We start from the raw sequence: 20,911 nt of genomic DNA on the forward strand, positions 1-20,911 counted from the left end.
CAATGGCTGTCTGTCTACTGACTTGCCCAGATGTGGGATCAGGCCCTGTATTCCCAGTTCAAGGCACCCAGCCCTAATTAATGAGCAGGATTTCACTAATGAACCCTCATTTAAAAACAGCAAACAGGGACCTATTTCAGCATGGATTTAACACACCCAGATTATTTTGGGTGCGTGTGCGCGCTTGGGGGAATGAGACGGAAGAATTATTAACCCCCTGCATTTAAAGGAAACAAAGGAACAAGTCTAAATCAGATTTTCCTCTTGATTCTTCTGTTACTAGAACAATTAACATTCCTGGCAAATGAATTATAATTAGCAGCCCCTTCCAACGTTAATACTTCAGATGCTGGATATTTATATAGGGCTCTGGTATTTATATTTGATGAGATCTGTCAACAACTGTTCTGCTAGACAGAATATTTTTCAGCCAAGCACATTAAACAGGACAATTAGCTGGCTCTTACGCTTATTCCCCCTAGAAACACATTTAGGCTACTTCTCAATTGCTGATTGGGGAGCAGGGGCAGGGGAGGGGTTCTTTGTTCTGAAACAGAGGAATAGATTAGGGTCCCAGGAGGTGGCAAAGAACGGTACCGGTTTTATGAATACTAAGTACAAAAAGCTACATTGAGGTCAGGACTACAATGTACCAAAGGCAGAGCATTCAAAGGGAAGCAGCGGCAGAGTTCAGGGCTCAGGTTGAAAGGATGTCTCTCTGCTTTAAAGGGAAAACAATGAAACTGTGCCCTTTTTGGCTGCTCGATGGTGAACGAAGACGACTTGAAAGATTTCATTTCCTTCTCCAAAAAAGAAAAAGTGAGGGGGTTTTTAACCTTAGAAAAATCAGAAAGATTAAATCCGGGCTTCCCTGTTTTTCTGCTGGGTGTCTCCTTGAAAGACAAGAGAACTGGGAAGGGAGGGGTCTCAGCCCTTAACTGAAGTGGGGAGGAATCTTTAAAGACAGCTTTTCTCCTGAGCGTTTGTCTGACCTTTGAGTTAAATCAAGGAGAACAAAAACAAACAGACCCAGAGCTTTGAACAGTCTGACTAAAAAAACCCTCCCACGGTGGCTCAAGTTTCACTTCTTTGGTTGCCATGTGGTGGTGTAATCCTACTAGTTTTCCAGTTGTCCATAGAGACCTCCATAAAAAACAGTATACAAGATTTGAATGTAGAGTGGTAGGTCTTTATCCATCATAAAGAAACAATGCAACTGCAGAGCACTAACAAGCACTAGGAGTTAGGCACCTAAATAATTTTGAGGATCTAGCTATAGGGCCCTGCTCCTGCTCTGCGTAGATGGACTCTTGTTTCCATACAGAGCCACCTTGCCTTGAGCAGGTACTTCAGGACCATGGCGGCAGGAACCATGCCTAGCTGCCATGCAGCAAATTGAGTGCTAGTAGCTCTTCAGAGCCCTCATGCGCTTGCCCTCTTAACCTCAAAGGACACCAGGTAAGGGCCCCCCCCCCCCCAGTCCTGCAAGTAGATCTATGTCCGTCGAAACCCACTGGTATCAGTCCCGCATGGAAGAACATGCAGGCCTGAGCCTTAATTAGGAACAATGAGAAACTGAGAAATGAGGTCGTGTTTCAAATGTCCACTCGTCCAACTTTCGTCAATGTTTTCTAATCAGCTCGAAGTAAGAGCCTGTTTCTCTTCCCTGTTGTTATGTTTTGTAACATAGAAATAGAGAAGTGAGATGAAAACATAAAATAGTCTTGCTGGAAGGTTGCAACCTAGCACTGCTTTGTTTTGTAGAATTCAGAATGATAAAAGCAGAGGGAGACAAAGCAGGCTGCTCCCAGAGGTACAACTCACCCCACCTTGTTACTCTAGGCTCCCTGGCTGCAAACTGACTGCTGTGGTCACGCTTCCCTACAGAGGCTCCTGCCTGCAGGACCAGGAAACCCCTGAGCATTTAAATTGATAGCTTTACAACGTTAATAGTTTTCCATACACCACACCTGTGAGCCCAGTTTTCCAGGGCTTGCAGCATTCAGACACACACACATCCATGTAGCCCCAAGGATATTTTTAAAGCTATATAAGTTCTTATGAATGTATTTTTATTACAGTAGCACCCAGAAGTCCCAGCTGAGGGTATCTCTGCACTCCAACTGAACTGCAATTGCGGGGAGAGGATTGAGCTTGGGTAGGCAAACCTACATTAGCTTTCATCTAGCTGGCGTGGCGGCAAATAGCAGTGAGGACGTGGTGGCATGGACTTCTTCAGCATCAGCCGTTCAAACCCCCCGCCGCGCTCTGGGCTATGTACGTGTTTGCATTGCTAGCCCAGGCTGACACCTGTGCCACCATGTCTTCACCGCTATTCGTAGCCTTGCTAACTAGATTAAAGCTAATTTGGGTATGCCTACGTGGCACACCTTCCATTGCAGCGTAGGCCTGCCCTGAGATCATGGCCTCATTGTACTCAGGGCTGTACAGAGACATAGAGACAGTCCCTGCTCAAGAGACCCCACAGTCTAAATAGTCAGCAGAAGGGGAAACGATTTACCCAAGAGCACGCGGTAGGTCAGTGGCAGAGGTAGGATTAGAACCCAGCGCTCCTGGCTCCCCAGCCGGGCCAGTGCTCGACCACCCAGCCTCGATTTCCCCCTGCTGCTGCCACCAGTGCTGATACACATCCAGTAAGAAAATTTAAGGTGCCCCCCGCCCCCCAGGTGAAATTTGGCTTTCACAGTATTTCATCTCCCCACCCAAAATAACCCTGGCCTGTCAAAGCTGCAGATGCTCGTCCCCTCCCAACCCACCAGGGAGCAACCAGCTGCCACTTTAACAGACCTGATCGCATCTCCTTCTAATCCATACATCCAGCGTCATTGTTGTGTTTGTTTTTCCTTAATTCCTATCGGCTCAGTTTCTCTCTCTCCACCTCCAGCTGCCCTCGCCTTTAATTCCCCCCTCCCTCCACTTTCCCTCTCTCCCCGATCTCCCTGTTCTTTATTTACAGCCACCTTCTCTCTAGCAAGGAGAGCCAGTTGGCAATTTCACACCTCAGGTTGGGCTGGGCGCCAAGGAGCAGCCGGCATGTCTAGCCAGGGACAACCAGGGAAGATGGGATGGAGAAGGCTAAAAAAGGAAGAGATTTAAACGTCCCCTCCATGCATACATGCAACTTTCTTTTTGCCTGCTCAATTTCAGCTTCTTTTATCCCTCCCTCCCTTTCCCCTGGTCAGTTTCACTAGGCTCTGTCCTCTGGGGGGAATTGAATCTATTGATGCTTCCCTAGGGGATGCTCCATAAAGAGCAGGGATCTGGAGAAAGGGCATTTTCTCTCCTTCCTCCCTTTTCCTGTTGCAGGGGAATGACACTTCTTTGGGAGCCAGGAAGGGGGGGTGCTAGGTATCTGTCCCTCCAGCTGGTGCCTTGCTTCTTGCTGAAGGTCTCTGTAACCTTTGCAAACTAGAGGGAGCTGTGCCTGCAAAAACCCTAGGGCCAGGAGGAGGAGGCGAAAAACCCTTTGACGTATCAGGAGCAACGATTGCAAAGAGGCTTCCAGACCTTCCAGCCACCGATTTTTTTTTTTTTTATCTCCCGCCTTTCCCCAAATCATCCCCAACAACCGCATCAAAACTATGACCGGCTTCCTGAAGCTGCAGCTCCTGCCATCCTTCCTCCCAAAAGTAGCCCGCAGGTCCCTGAAAACAAGAAACTGATGGATGCAAAAGGCTGAAAAGTCTCTTCCCACCCCAGCCCCCTTTTCTTTGTGCAGTTGCCTTGCAAAAAGCTACTGGTGGTGTCTGGAGATCACGGTTGCGGTTGTTCGGGCTGTGTTGTGTTTGCGGTTACTTTCCTGGATCCTGTAAAGGAGACGAGCTCTCAGGGAAAGCATCATAACAACCCTCTCAAAATCTAACAAAGGAGAAGAAAGCTATAACTGGACTCTTCCAAGCTAGACTTTTGCTAAAGTTTTCCAGTCCTGCTTTTGTGAATGTCTCTTAAGAGGGAGGAGGTTTGATTTTTTTTTTCTTTTTTTGGGGGTAAGATCCCTGCTTATTTGGGCTTTGGAATAAATCACTCTCTTTCCCCCCCACCAGAAATAGAAACCGAATGATGGATGTGTGCCAATGTGTACTGGAGATTGTCTTGTTTGTCCAGGAATTGCGTGGGTGAGGGTTTGACACTTCAGCAACCTTAACTGTAAACCAAGGAAGTTTCTGGTGGGGATGGGAAATAAATATATACACAGCTTCGTATCTGACAAGAAACGGTAGCTGGGATGTGATTTCGTTCCCTGGATCTCTTAAAGGATTCTAACTGGATAGACAAAGACTTACAAGAACCTCTGGTTATATATTTATGTATTTAAGAGGAACTTTGTAAAGGCAGTTTTAAAATGGACATTAATGTGCCTGGCTAGTGTTTGAACGGGTGAGGTGTTCATTGTCTAGGGTTGTTTTTGTTTTTTGTTTTTTAAATGTTTCTTTCCAGACCATAGAAAATTGTCTTTGCGGGATGCTCTATTGTTGCTTAGATCTGATCATTCCATAATGAACTGGTAAATTTCTTTTCTCTCTCTTTCTTTCTCCTTTAAAAGCGCTAATGCTTTGTAAATGCTCGGTATCGCAAATCCGTTTTAGGGATTAAAACCGATCTCTTGGAAAGGCACTCTGGAGCTTTCATTCGAGACAGGTTTTTGGCTGTGTGTGTCTATTTTTTGAAGCTTAGTGCAGGGGAGATGAATTTTTTTAAAAAAAAAAAGACTTTTTCTCCCCTCAATTGTCCATTGCATTTGAACTGGTAATAGAATGTGAAAACCTTCCGTGATCCATCCCCCACACAGAGATCTGGTTTGATGTAAGTATTTTATTTCATAAGGTCTATAGGATCTCCAGACAGGAGTGTGTTGCTTTTCATTTTGTGTTAAACACCTTTGAAACCCTCTTCTATTAAAGGGAGAGAGGAAATTTCATTTCCAACTCCTGGAGCAGCTCGCTCTGGGATAAGACATCAGTCTGAGACATAAACATTGGAGACCTCTCGATGCTCAGGGTCTCCTGAAAGGAAGATGAATGACACCCAATTTGGATTATAAATCATGGGGAGCCGCTAAGGCTTATCTGATGGCAGCTTGAGAATTCTTCCAAACCCACTTGTTCTGCCCAGAGAGGTCGGGGTTTTGTTGTCAGGCTGGAACAAATGGCCAAGTGGCTGAAAGATTACTTGAGTTTTGGGAGCAGGAGGTCTCCTCCACAGCCCCCCAAGCCCGACTACACAGAGAGTGAGATCTTAAAGGCTTACAGAGCGCAGAAGAGCCTGGACTTTGAGGATCCCTATGAAGACAGCGACAATAAACTGGAGCCAGATCCCGGGGGCTCGGGCTCCCCAAATATGGCAGCTGCTGGTGGCTGTGCGGAAGGGAAATACACCTCCCCAAAACACAGGCTTATCAAAGTGGAGTCCACCGACCTGAACAGGAGCAAAGCTCTGTTGGAAACGGCAGCTGAGGAGCTCAAAGGCAGGCAAGAGCAGGTAGGTGCTGGGAGCAAGGGGATTTACTGAGCCGGTGTCCTTCAGGGGTCTGATCACACTCAGGCCTCGCCCTCTCGGCCTGGGTCACATCACATCTCTCATGCTCAGCAGGGCTGGGTCAGGTTGTTGCTTGGATGGGGATTTCCAAGGTGCTGCATGCAGGGGGATTCTATAACTGGTGCTCTTTGCTCTGAGTCAGTGCTGTTTTGGCGGTGGTAGGGTGCACTGTGCAGCGGGCGATGTCCAGCTGATCCTGAATGCTTTCTGTAAGAGCTGGTGTGTTCAGCCCAGCAGCCTGGCCAGAGGCCCACTCGGGTGAGGATGCGGGGCTTCCATGAATTCACCCCGATGTTTCAGTTAGATGCAGCATTGTTTGCTTCCCATCCTACAGTGCTTTGGGGTGAGCTATTACGACGGAACGGCTGCTGGTTGTGCCCCAGAGGTGGCTGCATTTTGGCGGTGTGTGCAATTACGCACAAGGGGAGAGTTTGCTGGGTATTGTGGGATATACCCATGAATTGGAGAAAGGAAGGAGGGAGGGGGAGAGAGGACCGCAGCCTGGGGCTCCATGGGCAGGGAAAGATTTCAAGCAGCAGCCGCGCTTTTCGGTTTGTTTCACCTTCTGGCAAGAAATGTGCAATAAATGATCCTTCCTGACAGCATCAGGGAAAGAGCCGACTTTCTGATTTCATAGCTCTGGAGCTGAGGACTGGGGCCCAGGAGACCTAGAGTTGATTCCCAGCTCTCCCACCAATGCCCAGTGGGACCTTGTCCAAGTCCCTTCCCCTCTTTCAGGCCATGGTTTTCCATCTGTAACATGGGGCTAAAATGCCCTGTCCTTTGCCGCAGCCTGTCTGTCTCGTCTGGTTAGATTGTAAGCTTTTCAGGTCTCACTGCGCATAGGTACAATGCCTAGTGCCATGAGGCCTGGTCTCATCTGGGGCGTCTCGGTCCTCCTGGAATACCGGTCATTATCAATGTTATGTAACACTTTCCCAATGGCATTTTCTGTATTTGTTCCTGTGACAGTCACTGAGCCTCGTCTCTCCAGCCCAGATCCAACCATGCTAGTCCTCCGGAGCTGCCCATGCAGAGAGCATGCCGAGCTGCCCGGGGAGGTGGGAGGGGGCAGCTTTGGAGCGTCGCTCAGCGTATACCTGGGGTTGTCCAGCAATCACTCATTCTGGGCATGACGGTGCAGGAACAGCAATGGGCTAAGTCTGTAACAGGCCTGGCTCAACAGGGGTTTCAACCTGCTGCACTCGGTGGTCCTCTTTGGAGCAGTGGATCCATGGGCGTATTATTCTGCTGCTGCTTAGGGGTAGCTGTGCCAATGCCTGCCCATTCAGATCGTGCCCATGGGCACTGATGCGGGGACACCTCTGCCCCGTTCACTGGACTCTGGATGCATCCTTTCCATTTTCCATTGAACTGTGGGCGCTAATGTTCCATGAGGGAGATGGGGGACGCCATGGATACGTCTACCCTGCAGTCAGGAGGTGCGACGGGAGGATGTGTCGCGTACCCCAGTGAGCATAGCAGTGAAGCCACGGCAGCAGGGGCAGAAGCCCAGGTTAGCTGGTTGAGCACATGCCGAAGGACCCGGGCGAGCTTGTACCCAGGAGTCTATATTTAGCGAACGAGTGTGGACAAAACCAGCTTGCATATGTCTCGTGATTGCTGGGTAGACATAGGGTACAGAGGGGGGATTGCCAGGGGGTGGCACAGAGGAGTGGGGAGGCAGGACTCAACAGGCTGGGAGTGGTGCCAAAGGAGAGATCAGCGCGCTGACCCCTCTGTCGGGGTCACAGATGACGGGGGTGGGTCTGCAGTGGCTGTAACACGGGGCCGGTGCAGCAGGCGAGGGGTTCGTCAGCACATCAGTGAGCTCATGGAGGAGTGTGTGAAATCCAGACCAAAGCGTGAAGCCGTTGGCAGGCTCAGCTCCATGCGACTGCTGCTGGGATCGCAGGTTCCTGCCCTCCTTAGCACCCCTGCTCTCAGCCTTATTAGCAGTGACATGTGGCAGGCAGAGGTGCCGCTGGCCCAGAGGGATTTTTCACACCTCTCTCCACATGCAGCCTCTGCCTTCCCAAGGCCTGTGTTTGGCAGGGCAGCACGTGTCACCATAACCCCATCCCAGCATGCCCAGCGATCGCTAACGAGCCCCACTGTGGGAGAGGTCAGTGTCATTGTCCCCCCAGGGGGAAGTGAGGCCCGGGGAGAGGGGACGTGACAGCACGACAGCGGCAGAGCTGGGATTAGAACCCCCGTCTCCGCACTCCTCCACTCTGCCTCCTCGTCGTAATTAAAGCATCAGCCATAATTCCCTTCTTCAGCCTCTGCCTTTGATGGTTAATTCATTGGTGATGATAAGTGGGTGACATTTAATACTGGGAGCGACGGTGCTTCGGGTGCCGAACTCCAGCCACCCCCTGCGAGAGGCCCGAGGATTTCTGCGCGAGATCAGGTGGAGGGGTGAGCTGGGAGGACGTTGTACCCGGTTTATGGATTCAGGCTGTCAACCACAGACTGCCAGCTCACCTAACCCACACCTGAATCATCCCTGTGACCCTGTAACGTGGCTGTTCTGCAGGAGGGCTTGGGCTTGACGGCAGCTGCAGGTTATGTCACAAGCCATTAGGAAGGTGAGCAATTCTACAGGCAGAAATAACCTAGATCTGACCTTGACTGCATGAGATTCTAACCATCCTGGGTAACCGTGCAGCCAAAGGCTGGTGGGGGAGGGGGGCTTAGGACTGCATTCCTTTAGTGGGTTACCCGGAGGAAGAAAGCCCCCGTTTCTTTTAGAGAGGTCGCTACTCTGCCGTAAGACTACCACTTCCAAACTCAGCAGCAGCGTGGTCTAGTGGTGAGAGCAGTGAGCTAGCGCACCTGGAGTCTGGTCCTGGCTCTGCCGCTGCCCTGTTACGTGACCTCGGGCAAATCCCTTCCCTTCTGGTGCCCCGTCCATCCTCTCTCTTTAGATCATAAGCGTTTCTGGGCAGGGGGTGTCTCTCACTATACGAACATGCAGTGCCCAGGGCAAGGGGGGCCCTGATCTCGGTTGGGATCGCTAGGCAGCACTGCAATAAAATGATGTTTACGTGATAGTGCCTCGGTAAGCCTGACACCCCCTAAAGCGGGTACGTATCGGCACCCCCACTGCGCTGATGGAGACGCTGCAGCTGGGGATGTGTGACTGCAGCATGTGTGGACGTCCCAGGGTAGGTCTACACTGCAGGCGGGGAGCGTGATCACAGCACGCATGGGCATACCTGAGCCTTTGATCTAGCGAGCTCAGGCACTAACAGCGGTGAAGCTGTGGCAGCAAACACTTCAGCACAGGCTCATCCCCCGCAGTGCGTACCCAGGTCCTGGCTGGGGGACATGTACAGCCCCCCCCCGAAGCTCACGCTGCCAGGGTTTCTTTGCTGTTGGTGTCTGACCTAGCTAGATCCCAGCTAGCGCTGGCATGTCCATGCCTGCTGTGATCGCCCTCCCCGCCTGCAGTGTAGACCTACCCTTAGACTTGCCCACGATCAGTGCCTGAGCTAGGAAGAGGAGCCAGGAGTCAGAACGCCCTGTGCGTTGATCACTAGACCATGCCCCCTCTCGAAGAGCCTGGTCCTCCTCTCATTTACCAGAATTTACTCTGGAGTGACTCTGATTACTGCTGGTTTACGCCAGAGTATATGAAAGGGGAAGTCAGGCCCTGTGTTCTTGATAATCTCTACCGTGATAATATCAAGCACATTTCTGCTCCCCCCTAAACTATTCCTTGACCTTGTTTGTAGTGTCCTAGGGGATGTTTTCGTTTCCCTTTTGAACTGGGCCACATGTTCCTCTATGCTACTGATCACCTTGCGTTCAGAGACAGTCCCTGCTGGATGCTGGCCTTTGCTGGCCATACTTCTCACTAGGGGAGTTATTTTTCTTTAACTCTATGCGTGAAGTTGTTGCATACACACACCTTACATTTATACAGTGCCTTTCTTCCCAAAGCATGTTACATATGCAGGGAACACTCACCCAGCACTGAAATGCAGCCACCTCTGGGGTGGAACACGGTAACTGTTTTAACAGTGCACAGCAACACTGCATAGGGATGATTCATCCACTGCTGAAATGCAGCCACCTCTCAGGTGACCGGTGACAGCTGTTTAACAGTGCCTCTGCATAGGGCTCACTCACCCAGCCCCGAAATGCAGCCATCTCTGGGCTGGAACATGGCAGCTTTAAGAGCACAAAGCAACACTGCGCAATAGTTCAGGAGGTGAAAAAGAAGCCAGACAGTCATTTCCCCATCTGGAGTTTGAGCAGGACACAGGGGCTAACGCCCTGCCCCTGGCAGAGAGCTCCCTGGGGTTGGTAATGAGTACAGGTGATCAGCACCCCTGCCTGTTTTCCCACCCAGATCCTGCCCAGGCCTCATGCTACTGGTGTGAGGATCCCAGCATGAGGGGCTGTGATCGGTTGGGCTAGTGCCCTTTCCTCACAGTAGCTGCAGGTGCCAGTTCCAGCCCGGCTGCCATTTACTCTGTCTTCCCTTATGAGCATCAGCTTCTGCCAGCACCACGCAAATGCTGGTGTCCCCCGCCGGCTGGAGAGCTCCCCCATCTCCGATCCTCCGCCCGCGCCCTGCAAAGGGGCAGGTGTCCCTGTGCCAATCGGACCGCTCCCCCGTCTCTGATCCCTGGCTGTCAGGCCTTGTCCCCCTGCTTGCTGCTCGCTGCCCCCGACAGCGTGTTAGATACGCTCAAACAGCCCGCGGAGGAAATGTTTTGAGAGCTGCAGGCAAATGAGACAGGCGCATGGAAATTGCCTCTCAGCCGCTCCTCGAAGCAATTACCCTGTTTCTCCCCTTTTGTGTCTGTGAATTGAGCGCTGAGAAATGAGGTGGATTGACAGCGCTGTGGGCCGATGTTTTCTTTATCCACAGAGCGGGTGCACTCTGGGCTGTCACAGGACAAGACACGCACGCGTACACACACACAGACACTCTCTGTCCAGCCTACGTGCCTCTACCCTCTGACCTAGAGGAGCGGGGAGAGCGGTCTCCATCCTGCTGAGACTGGCAGCCAAGGCAGCGCTAAATGCGTTCTGCCAGCTCTGAGATGGCCCTGCGATCAAATAACGCCCTGCACTGAGCAGCCACCGGATGGCAGCTTCTCTCAGGCCTCCCTGCCCCAGCCTGGATTCAGACCAGAACCCCAGAAGTGAAAGGCTCCAAAGCCACAAGGCCACACAGTCCCGCTGATTTCATTGCTTTCCATTACCTCTCCACCCAGGGAGTAGCACTCCCTGTCTCTGCAGCTGTACATCAGGCTTAGACTTGAGCCCGCTTGCTGCCTCTCTGCCTCCAGAGACGTGGGATCGGCTGTGACAAAGCTTAGGCCAGATCCTCAGTGGTATTTAGGAGCCTAACTCCCAGTGGGGGGATCTGGGTCTTAATGCCTTCCTTCTCCATCACACTCTGCAAAGATCTCGCAGCAAACCCATGGGAAGCATGTGAAAGGCAGGCTGGTGTCACTAGCCCTGTGTCACCGAAGGGGAAACTGAGGCAGGGGCTTGCCCGAGATCATGCAGAGAGTTGGTGTCAAAGCTGGAAGTAGGATTCAGGGCTTTCCAGGCTCACATCTCCTCTCCTTCTCTCTGCACTTTTCACCTGGCCTCTGATGAGATGAGCTTGCTGGTGTCCTCGGGTTTGGGCTGTTACCTGGCTCTGACTGGATTCTTAGTTTAACTCTTATGTCCACAGAGAAATCGTAGAATTGTAGGGCTGGAAGTGATCTTGTGAGCTCACCTAGTCCAGTCCCCTGCACTCAGGCAGGACCAAATAACCCTAGACCATCCCTGACAGGGGTTTGTCCAACCTGTTCTTTGAAACCCCAAATGACGGGGATTCCACAACCTCCCTTGGGACCCTGGTCCAGAGCTTAACTCCCCTGAGTTAGAAAGTTTTCCCTAATATCTAACCTAACTCTCCCTGGCTGCAGATTAAGCCCATTGCTTCTTGTCCCGCCTTCAGTGGTCCCGGAGAGCAATTGGTCACCATAGTCTTTATAACACCCCTGAGCATACTTGAAGGCTGTTTTAACCTTTCCTCATCCGTGTGGACGCAGTGAAGTCCCTTTGTCTCTTATTTTAATTCCCACCGATCTGGGTGCTGGGGGAGAGGGACTCCTGCTGGCAGGGCTGATCAGTGCCCTGGGCTGATTCCCCGGGTTGCTCCTGCAGCTGGGATGTTTGGGTGCCACTGGGCCTGGCCCTGCCTTTTCTGCGCTGAGTGTTGCCCCTCCTTGCCCGCAGGGCGATGCTGACAGCGAGTACTCTGACCCCTTCGATGCCCGCCAGGAGCAGCCAGGGGACACCAAGGAGCCGGTGCCGGAGAACAACGGCTACATGGAGCCCTACGACGCCCAGCGGGTGGTGGCAGGTGAGAGACACCAGGGCAGGAGCAGTCGCCGGGGGTGGGGCAGGACTCTGTGCTGCAGGGAGCAGCTCCTAGCTGCGACTGCACAGGGGGGACTGGGGCAGGGCTCTGTGACGCTGCTTCTCACTCTCATTGAGGCACCTGTGCCCAAGGGGCAGGACAAGGCTGTTATCAACTCCCCTGCCTGGCTAGCTAGCCCCTTGGGTGAGTAGGAGGGCACCCAATGTACCCCCCATGCACATGGGCACCTGGCACCCAATCTCCCCCCCTGCACATGGGATCCTGGCACCCAATGTACCCACCACACACATGGGCACCTGGCACCCAATATCCCCCCATACATGTGGGCACCAGGTGCCCAGTGTACCCCCCCATGCATGTGGGCACCTGCTGCATGGCACCCAATCCCTCCATATATATGAGCATCTACTGCCACCCTCCCCACCCCCTCGCCTGCACATGGCCTCCTGCTGTCTGCCCTCCATGCCCTGGCACACGTCTATACACGGGCTCCTTGGCCCAGCCTTGGCCCTGCTCAACTAATTCCCTTTCGCTGGACTCCCAGATTTCCAGGGGAAAGGCGACTGGGAGGGCCGGCGGGGGAAGAAGTGCCTGCAGGGCCTGCAGCTTTACGACACCCCCTATGAGGAGCAGGAGCGAGATCCCGAGGGTGGCCCGGCCAGCCCGGCCCGCGAGAGCCGCCTGCCCCAAGACGACGAGCGGCCAGCGGACGAGTACGATCAGCCCTGGGAGTGGAAGAAAGACCACATCTCCCGGGCCTTCGCAGGTATGTCCTGCCCTGTTCCGCTGAGCCGGCAGAGCCCCCGGGAAGGGCCAGTCTCTGTGGGGAGGGGAGCGACGCAGTGCCAGAGACACGGGGCTCTGCTGGAGCCCGGGAGGGCATGGCTCTGGGGCTAAGCCTCAGGTGTGAAATCCCCAGGAAGCTCATTCTGCCTAGGCAGGTGGCTTCAGCTCCAGGCATTTCCTGTGGGGGGCCCTTTCCAGCAAGATCATGAACGCTGAAATCCCTGCTGCTCTGCCTGAGCATTAAACCCCCCAGAGCACTTTCCAGTAGGCTCAGGGGGTTCACCCTAGAGTCCTTCGGCTACAATCTCCTGGCCCCCGTGGGGCTGTGTGTCCAGCTGATGCCCCAGGTGGGTTGCAGCTCCATAGGTCCTTTGGGATCCTCTAGGGTGAAAGGTGCCATCGGGATGTAATTGATTAACAAGAGCCAGTCATGGGAAGTGGCCCTGATGGTGCCAGAAAAGGGAGGGAGTGGCAGGGACCTGGTGCCCCGGCCTCCTGCCCTGCCCCGGCACAGCAGTGGGAGATGGCACCGGAGGGAAAGGATGTGGCATTAATAATGGCACCTTCAGGGCCCATCAGGCCAGGGGCTCCAGTCCAGTCCCAGACCGGCTCCATGGGGTTAAAGACCCCGGCTGCAAAGAAGCCACAGGCCCGAACCTGCAGCCTCTGCAGTCTTCCCATTGGCTTCAGTGGCCTCTGAGTCCGGCCCAATGAGCCGAAGGAGCAAAGTAATGTAACTGGGAAATGGGATGCGGGGTTCCCCCGTGGCTCAGGTGGCGGGGATCAGGCACAGAGAGTGGGGCTGAGGGCAGAGTTTGGATCCAGAGCTCTGACGTTGTTTGCTTGGGTTCCAGACGCTCGGCGTCCCCCATCTCGATGGACGCATGGGCAGACGGGTACCGGGGGACGTAGGCTGAAGCTAAGAGGAATCCAAGGAAGGGTCGGGCCTGACGGAGCTTCTCCCCACCAGGCTGGGTACAGGGCGGGGGTGGCATTTGTGGGGCAGGAGTTCACCCTCCTTTGGCCCTGGACCAATGATACTGGCTAGAGATGGGTGCAGTGTCCTCCAGGTACCCAGGTGTGGGGCCCAAGGCTGCTGCTGGGTTGATGAGACTATGGCTCACTGGCAGCAGAGGGTGGAACCAGCAAGGGGGACTCGGCGCTCCGCTGAGCCGGGGTCGGGGAGACTGTGGCCCAACCAGGAGCAGCCTGCCACCTCTCCCTCCCCGTGTAATGCATTTTTACCCCCCACCCAAGCAGTGCAGTTCGAAAACCCCGACTGGGAGCGCCCCTCCTCCCTGAACAAAGAGCGCCGTCAGCCATCAAAGCACCTGATGGCAGGCCCCAAGCACGGCCGATCGCAGAGCCCGGAGCGCAGTCCCCCCATGGCCGAACGCGTGGACCCCTCGCTGCCACTGGAGAAGCAGGTGTAAGTCCCAGGGGCGGGCAAGCCGGGCAGCTGGATGGGCACCAGCATCCTTTAGATCCATGGTTCCCTGCCTGCTCCGGATGCCCTGATGGCAGGCCACACAGGGCGGGAGCTGAGGCTGTACCATGCCCCCAAGCCAGCCATGCTGGGTGCAGCTGTGGCCAGAGCTCTGAGCCCATAATGTATTCGTCCCAAGATGCACTGGGGCAAGGCGTGCGTACGGGTCATTGGTCAGAACACAGCGCTGAGCTCGGGAACTTTGAGCCACGAGCACCGTCACATGCCACAGAAACTGTTACAGACCTCGGGACCCTGGAGGAAATCTGGGAGTTTGACCTCTCTCCTCCCAGAGGATGGTTTGCAATCGCCCCACAATGCACCACAGTTGGGAGCACCACTGGGCATTCTGGGATCTGTGCCCAGAAGACACTGCTGCTACCACACCTGAACACATGGCCAGGGCCCACAGGGGGTAGGTATTTAAGTCATTCCAGAGTGCCCCGTGCGGACAGGCCTGGCTTGCGTCTCCTGCAGTCCAGCTGATTACAGCAACAGGCCCCGCCTTCAGTCACCCTATGTCTTGGGTGGTCACTCACACCAGGGCAAAGGTTCTGGTAGCGTGTTGCTCCCATTCTCCACTGGTGTAAAAGACATCATGAGGTCCAGGGGGATGGAGAAGAAGCTTGAGGGGTGGGATGGGGACAGGAGGTTGTGCTCTTGCCATGATAACACAGACCTTGCCCGAAGCGTGGCCAACCCCAAGCATTCAAAATTCCTGAGTCAGGCCCCCAAAAACCAAGAGATGGCCTTGAACAATCCTGGGATTAAAACATTGCGGAGAGGAGGTTCTTTCAATTTACCTTCCTGGTTCTGAGCTTTCAGGGTGCTCTTGGGTTGTGTTTTCAGGATTTTCTCTGCAACTAGGAGAGCTAGATGCCCACTTAATCTTTTAAAGGAAAGCTGAGATTCTCCTGTATTCACGTGACTCCAGTAGCTGGGGATTTGAGAAAAGGCAGGCAACTAAAAGAAGATGTGTGAGGAGGGAGGTTCTGGAGCAGCCTCCCAATAGGAGGAGTGGGGAAAACCAACCTCGCTTGTTTGAAGATAGAGCTTGCTAGGTTTATGGCCGAAATGACACAATGGTGTTGCCTGGGTAGCAGGGGACTGGCCCAAAGACCCAGGAGCTCCCGTCTAGCCCTGTGTTCTATGTTCCTAAAAGCAGCAGGTATCGCAAGGCTGATGGTGAAATTGTGAGCACTGGGAGCTCTGTGTCTGTCGCTGTGTGACCCTCTCCCTCTCCCCCCACCCCAGGTGGTACCATGGCTCCATCAGCAGAGCGGACGCCGAGACCCTGCTGACTCTGTGCAAAGAAGGCAGCTACCTGGTGCGGAACAGTGAAACCAGCCACCACGACTACTCCCTGTCACTCAGGTGAGACGCCCACTCGCTGTCTTTCCCAGCCTCTGCGGAGAGCTGCTGTGTCGGGGGATTGTCTGCAGCGGGGGTACTCACGCCCTGCAGCTCTATGACCCAGCCACCTGGAGCTTCCCAGGTGGGCGGTCATTAATTAAACTGGCGCCCCCACCAGGAGGAGCTGTTAGTCCTGTTGCAAAGATGGGGAAACCGAGGCACGGAGCAGAAAAGGTCTGGTCCCCAGTGGTGAGATAATGGCAGACTTGGGTATAGAACCCAGGAGGTCTGACTCTCAGGAGGGTTAAGTGCAAGTTGGTAGCTAACTCCCATAAACTCCTTTGAAAGTCCCAGGCTAGACCACACTACAAGGTCCGAGCGTAAAACCCAGGAGTCCTGATTCCCACTCCCCCTGCTCTAAGCACTAGACTCCCCCTTTCTCTCCCTCTCTCTCTCACTTCCCAGGGCTCCCGTGACACCTCTCTCTGCAGGTCGGAGCGAGGGCTCATGCCCACGGTACGTGCGTGGGAGAGAAAGCATCTCTCTGAATCCCTGTGTAGTGCAGGGAGCCGGTGTGCGATTGCCTGTGACCTGCTGTCACCTCCAAGGGTTGTGGGGGGGGGAGTGGTGGGGAGGAGGGGAGAAGCTGGTTGCGTGGCCTGGGAGGAGATGGAGACACGGGCTGCAGAAACTGACGTGGCTCGACGGTATCGGAGGAGAGCGGCTGAGCAGTGGCATCAATACACGTCACTTCTTCAAGCATCGGATGCCTTGCAGGCCGTGGGGGGCTGGTGGGGGTGGCCGGGCGCTGTGCTCACTACATTCCTGCCCCACTCCCTGGCACTGGGGAGCCAGAGCTCCTGGGACACATGGTGCGTTGTGTTGGGGCATCTTGACTCCTGGAGCCAAGGGGGTTGATGTAGGTGACGTGATGGGGGCATTGAGGGGTGGTAACATGGTGTCGTCAGTCACTGCCCCGAGTGGCAGAGCCCACCGAACAGGGGGACGTCTCTGCTCTCCGGCCCTGTGGAGCCAGCCCTGGTGGTGCCCTGTGGACGTGACCTTCTCCTGGAGGCTTTTGTTTGTTTTAAACCTGCTGCCTTTTAATTTCGTTGGGTGACCCCGGTTCTTGTGTTATGTGAAGGAGCAAATAACACTTATTCACACTTATTCACACCTCTAACACTTATTCACACCTATTCATTTTCTCCACACCATTCGTGATCTTACAGACCTCTGTCACCGGGGTTCTCAACCTGTTCCATGCTCAAGCCCCCTCAGCATGCTCTAAAAACGCCAGGTCCCAGCGGGCGGGGGTGGGGGGGAACTCGGGGCTCCGGGCTGTGGGGGAGACCCTTGGGCATAGGCATAGTTTTACTTCTGTTTGTGGGGGCCAGGGCTGGCGGAGCTGGAGCCAGTTCCGCACTGCGCGGGCCAGGGAGGGAGCACCACCTCCACCCCCTGACTCCCAGGGGTGAGGTAACCGGATGTCCCAATTTTATAGGGACAGTCTCGATATTTGGGGCTTTGTCTTATATAGGCACCTATTACCCCCCGCCCCTTGTCCCGATTTTTCACACTTGCTGTCTGGTCACCCTAGTGGGGGGATGCAACCAAAAAGTATAACTCAAAGGGGGGGACTCAGTTAAAAAGTTTGAAAACCGCTCAGGGTGCAGGCGGGGGGGTAGCTCAGGGTGCAGGCAGGGGGTAGCTAGGGGCTGGGTGCAGACCCCCAGGGGGCCACAGACCCCCGGTTGAGAACCGTGGCTCTATGCTGTCCCCCATTAGTCGTCTCTTTTCCAAATGGAACAGTCCCAGTCTCTTCAATCTCTCCTCCTACAAGAAGCTGGTCCATCCCCATCATCCATCTCTGAACCTTTTCCAATTCCAATAGATCTTTTTTGAGATGGGACGACCAGATCTGCACACAGTATTCAAGGTGTGGATGTACCATGAATTCATATAGCGGCATTATGATATATTCTGTCTTATTACCTATCCCTTTCCTAATGGTCCAAATATTCTGATCGCTTTTTTGACTGTCGCTGCACGTTGAGTGGATGTTTTCAGAGAACTATCCACGGTGACTCCAAGTTCGCTTTCTTGATGGGTAACAGCTAATTTAGACCCCATCATTTTGTATGTGTAGCTGGGATTATATTTTGCCAGGTGCATTACTTTGCATTTATCACCATTGAATTTCATCTGCCATTGTGTTGCTCAGTCACCCAGTTTTGTGAGATCCCTTTGTAACTCTTCGCAGTCTGCTTTGGTCTTAACTACCCTGAGTAATTTTGTATCATCTGCAAATTTTGCCACCTCCCTGTTTACCCCTTTTTCCAGATCATTGATGAATATGTTGAACAGCACAAAGCCCAGGACAGACCCCTGGGAGACATTTACCTCTCTCCATTCTGAAACTAACCATTTATTCCTACCCTTTGTTTCCTGCCTTCAAACCAGTTACTGATCCATGAGAGGACCTTCCCTCTTACCGCATGACTGCTTAACGATGGGCGAGTGGGTTTGTGCGGGAGGATGAGAGTTCAGACTCTTGTTCCCAGCTCCTAGGTGAATGTGTGATCTGCTGGGTTAGCATAGTGGAGGGCTGGGCTCCCTTGTCCTGGGAGAAGGCTCCTGTTCCCAGCTCCAGGAGGGGAGTGGGGCCCAGTGGTCAGAGCAGGGGCCTGGGAATCAACATCTTGTAAGCTTAGGCCCTTAAGCTTCCCTCTTGGGGTGGGTAAGTTTTTAAGTCATTCCTGGCTGTCAAGGGCTTGAAGACCCTTGGATGGGGGAGGAGCAAGAGGCCTGTTCTCCTCTCCCCAGGATCCTCCAGGCCCTTCCCCCGGCTCACGGGCACAATCCCCCCTGACAAGTAGCTCCCCGTGAACTCTCTGCCTGGAACATCTGCTTCTTATTAGCGGCCGGCAAGCACATCAAAGGGCCAGGCCGGCAGGCGCTTTGTCGGCTGTCTGTGCACAGAATGAGCCACACGGCCTGGGGAGCAGCCGGCATGAATATTTCATCGGGTTAATCGCAGCAGCATGCTCTGATCCCCGGGCCCCGCTCCCCCCGCCGCATGCTTTGAATATTTATCCCCGTACAGGGATGGGAGCTGGGGTTGGCTCTATCTCTGCACGGTGTCTCCGAGGTAGCCCCCAGCCTGGCTCCGGAGAGCAGAGCAGCCCCTCTCCTGGCTGGCTTGGATCACGCAACCTGCCAGGGTGCTCAGGGATTCCACAGCCAGCAACATTCCTGCGCTGGGATCCGCCAGCCTGGAGATATTGCAGGACCCTGCTCCGATCCCCAGACAAAGCGGCCAGGCGTCGCTCCTTGGTTCTGTAGCTGGGACTGGTTTGCTGGGACGGTGAGCGAGTGGCTTCCGCTTTTCCGGGGCCTCAGATTCCACCACTGTGCAATGAGGAGGATGCTATCATGGCAAATCACATGGCCTCCAGTGACTGCTGAGTACCGTGGCTACTTGGCAGCAGCTGGGCTAGAACTCAGAGCCTCCTGCTCCAAAAACCACCAGCTGTTGCTGTTTCAGATAAGGGAGAATCCCCAGCAACAGCTAACAGTATAGGCCTTATGACACACAGCTGAGCAGCTCTGCTTAGCATGACCATATCTCCCTCTAGTGGCTGACCGCAGCAAAGACAAGAGCTCAGGGCCAATGGGGTTACTCCTGTGGCTCCAATGCGAGGGGATGCCCGTTGCTAATGATCTTTCCCCTTTGCCTCCATCCCCAGGAGCAGCCAGGGCTTCATGCACATGAAGTTCACCAGGACCAGGGAGAGCAAGTATGTGCTGGGCCAGAACAGCGCCCCCTTCGAGAGCATCCCCGAGGTCATCCACTACTACACGGCGCGGGAGCTGCCCGTCAAAGGGGCCGAACAACTCTCACTGCTGTACCCCGTCACCGTGCAGACCCTCTGACGCGGGGGGGCGCTGGATGCTTGCTGACCGCACAGGACAGGGGCTGCTCCCGCCCTGCTCGCCCCCAGAGGCACTGGCTCAAGGATGGGGCTGAAGGAGGAAGGGCTGGTCCGGAGCCTGCAGCTGGGGAGGCCCCAGCCCAGCCCCCAGGGGCGAATGGGGCAGCACTTTGCGTGACCTGCCGTTTCAGCACAGGGGAGTCATGCTCCGAAGCAGCCATAGCAAGTCGCTCTGGCTGTAATGCTGCATCCTACTCTGGGGGGGGTGGCCTTTGTCCTGGGAGGTCCCACACAGGGAAGGGGTTAGCCCAGGGTCATCCCTTCTAGCCACATCTGGGAGCTCCTGCTTCGGGGCTGTTTGTCCCGGAGATTGTCCTGCTGTCCTTTTCCCTTCCCTTTCCCCTCCGCCCCCGGCTTGGTCTCTCCTCCTCCGGGATGCTGCTGGCCCCAAGGTCCTGCTGGGCCCTGCCCCTGAAAATCTCCTCTGCCCTGCTCTGGGGGGGCTGTGTCCCAGAGCCCCCCAGCCCATCCTGCTCTGAGAGACACTCCCAAGTTACTTCCCTCGCCTCCAGGCCGGTTTGAGCCCAGGCTTCCCCTTCCCTTGTGCAGTCCTGGGAGCTGCCAGTGTAGGGGAGGGGGTTTCCGAGCATGTCCCATCCTGGACAGTCCCCACCGTCCTGCCCTGGGAGGGACACGCCCGCCGCCCCCGGGAAGGCTCTGAGCACAATAACATGTAGAGACAGTAGGTTCATGTAACTGCCCTCCGGTGTCCTAGCCCCGGTGTCATCTCGCCTGAGCCAGCTCCCCCCCCCACCGCCCCGGCCCCCTGAGCCAGGTGGGCCCCCTCCCCCTCCAACCCGTTCCCCCGGCGGGTGTGTGCGGGTCCGTCGCGCCGTGTGTGCTCTGTGCTGCTGTGCTCGTGCTGCCGTGGCGAATAGGTTTCCATTAAATTCCGTAGTCCAGACTCAGCCCCCGCCCGCCCGTCCATCTGTCTCTGCCTGGCTGGGCAGGGGTCCCACCGGGGCCCCAGGGCTCCGTGCATTACTCACCAGGGGACGACGGGGCGAGAGCAGAACCAGCCCCAGGGCTAGAGGGTCTCCTGTCCACCCGTGGCAGAGGGGCTGCCTCCGAGATCCGAGCCCGGAGAGAGCAGGTGACTTGCCAAAGCACCTCATGATTCAGGAGCGGAAGCCCCATTTGCACCTAACTCCCTTAGGTGCCCTGGGGAGCTGGGCTCAGTTTGGTGGGTCACCCCGCCCCCTCGATCCAGTGGACACAGCTCTTCCTGGAGAGCAGGGGGTCAGCCCGAAGGGGCCTTCCAGCCTCCTTTCCCCCAAGGGCGGCTCCCCTGCTGGGAGCTGAGTCTCCTCCCTCGGGCCCGGGTCCGGTAGCTGG

At 54.9% G+C, this 20,911-nt stretch overlaps 2 protein-coding genes across 3 annotated transcripts in view; both read left to right on the forward strand.

Annotated features, from left to right (window-relative positions):
• Window positions 1-11,938, forward strand: part of YJU2 (YJU2 splicing factor homolog) — a 26,430-nt gene extending 14,492 nt beyond the window's left edge. Inside the window, exon 8 of the mRNA XM_074939179.1 lies at window positions 11,812-11,938. Within this exon, the coding sequence (XP_074795280.1) occupies window positions 11,812-11,822 (11 nt within the window). The 3' untranslated portion in view covers window positions 11,823-11,938. The remainder of the gene's footprint in view (window positions 1-11,811) is intronic.
• On the forward strand, window positions 3,212-20,334 carry SHD (Src homology 2 domain containing transforming protein D). Of its 2 annotated transcripts, XM_074939176.1 has the most exons (7): window positions 3,212-4,824; window positions 4,923-5,499; window positions 11,812-11,938; window positions 12,501-12,722; window positions 14,000-14,171; window positions 15,483-15,602; window positions 19,331-20,334. In XM_074939176.1, the coding sequence occupies exons 2-7, from the start codon at window positions 5,167-5,169 to the stop codon at window positions 19,515-19,517; spliced, it is 1,161 nt and encodes a 386-aa protein (XP_074795277.1). In that variant the 5' UTR covers window positions 3,212-4,824; window positions 4,923-5,166; the 3' UTR covers window positions 19,518-20,334. The 2 variants fall into 2 exon arrangements, with proteins under 2 accessions (XP_074795277.1, XP_074795278.1); XM_074939177.1 differs by having other exon boundaries at window positions 3,222-5,499; window positions 14,003-14,171.
• The last annotated feature ends 577 nt before the right edge of the window (window positions 20,335-20,911 follow it).

The sequence above is a fragment of the Natator depressus genome, chromosome 25 (genome assembly GCF_965152275.1).
Source record: "Natator depressus isolate rNatDep1 chromosome 25, rNatDep2.hap1, whole genome shotgun sequence".
NCBI classification, from domain to species: Eukaryota; Metazoa; Chordata; order Testudines; family Cheloniidae; genus Natator; species Natator depressus.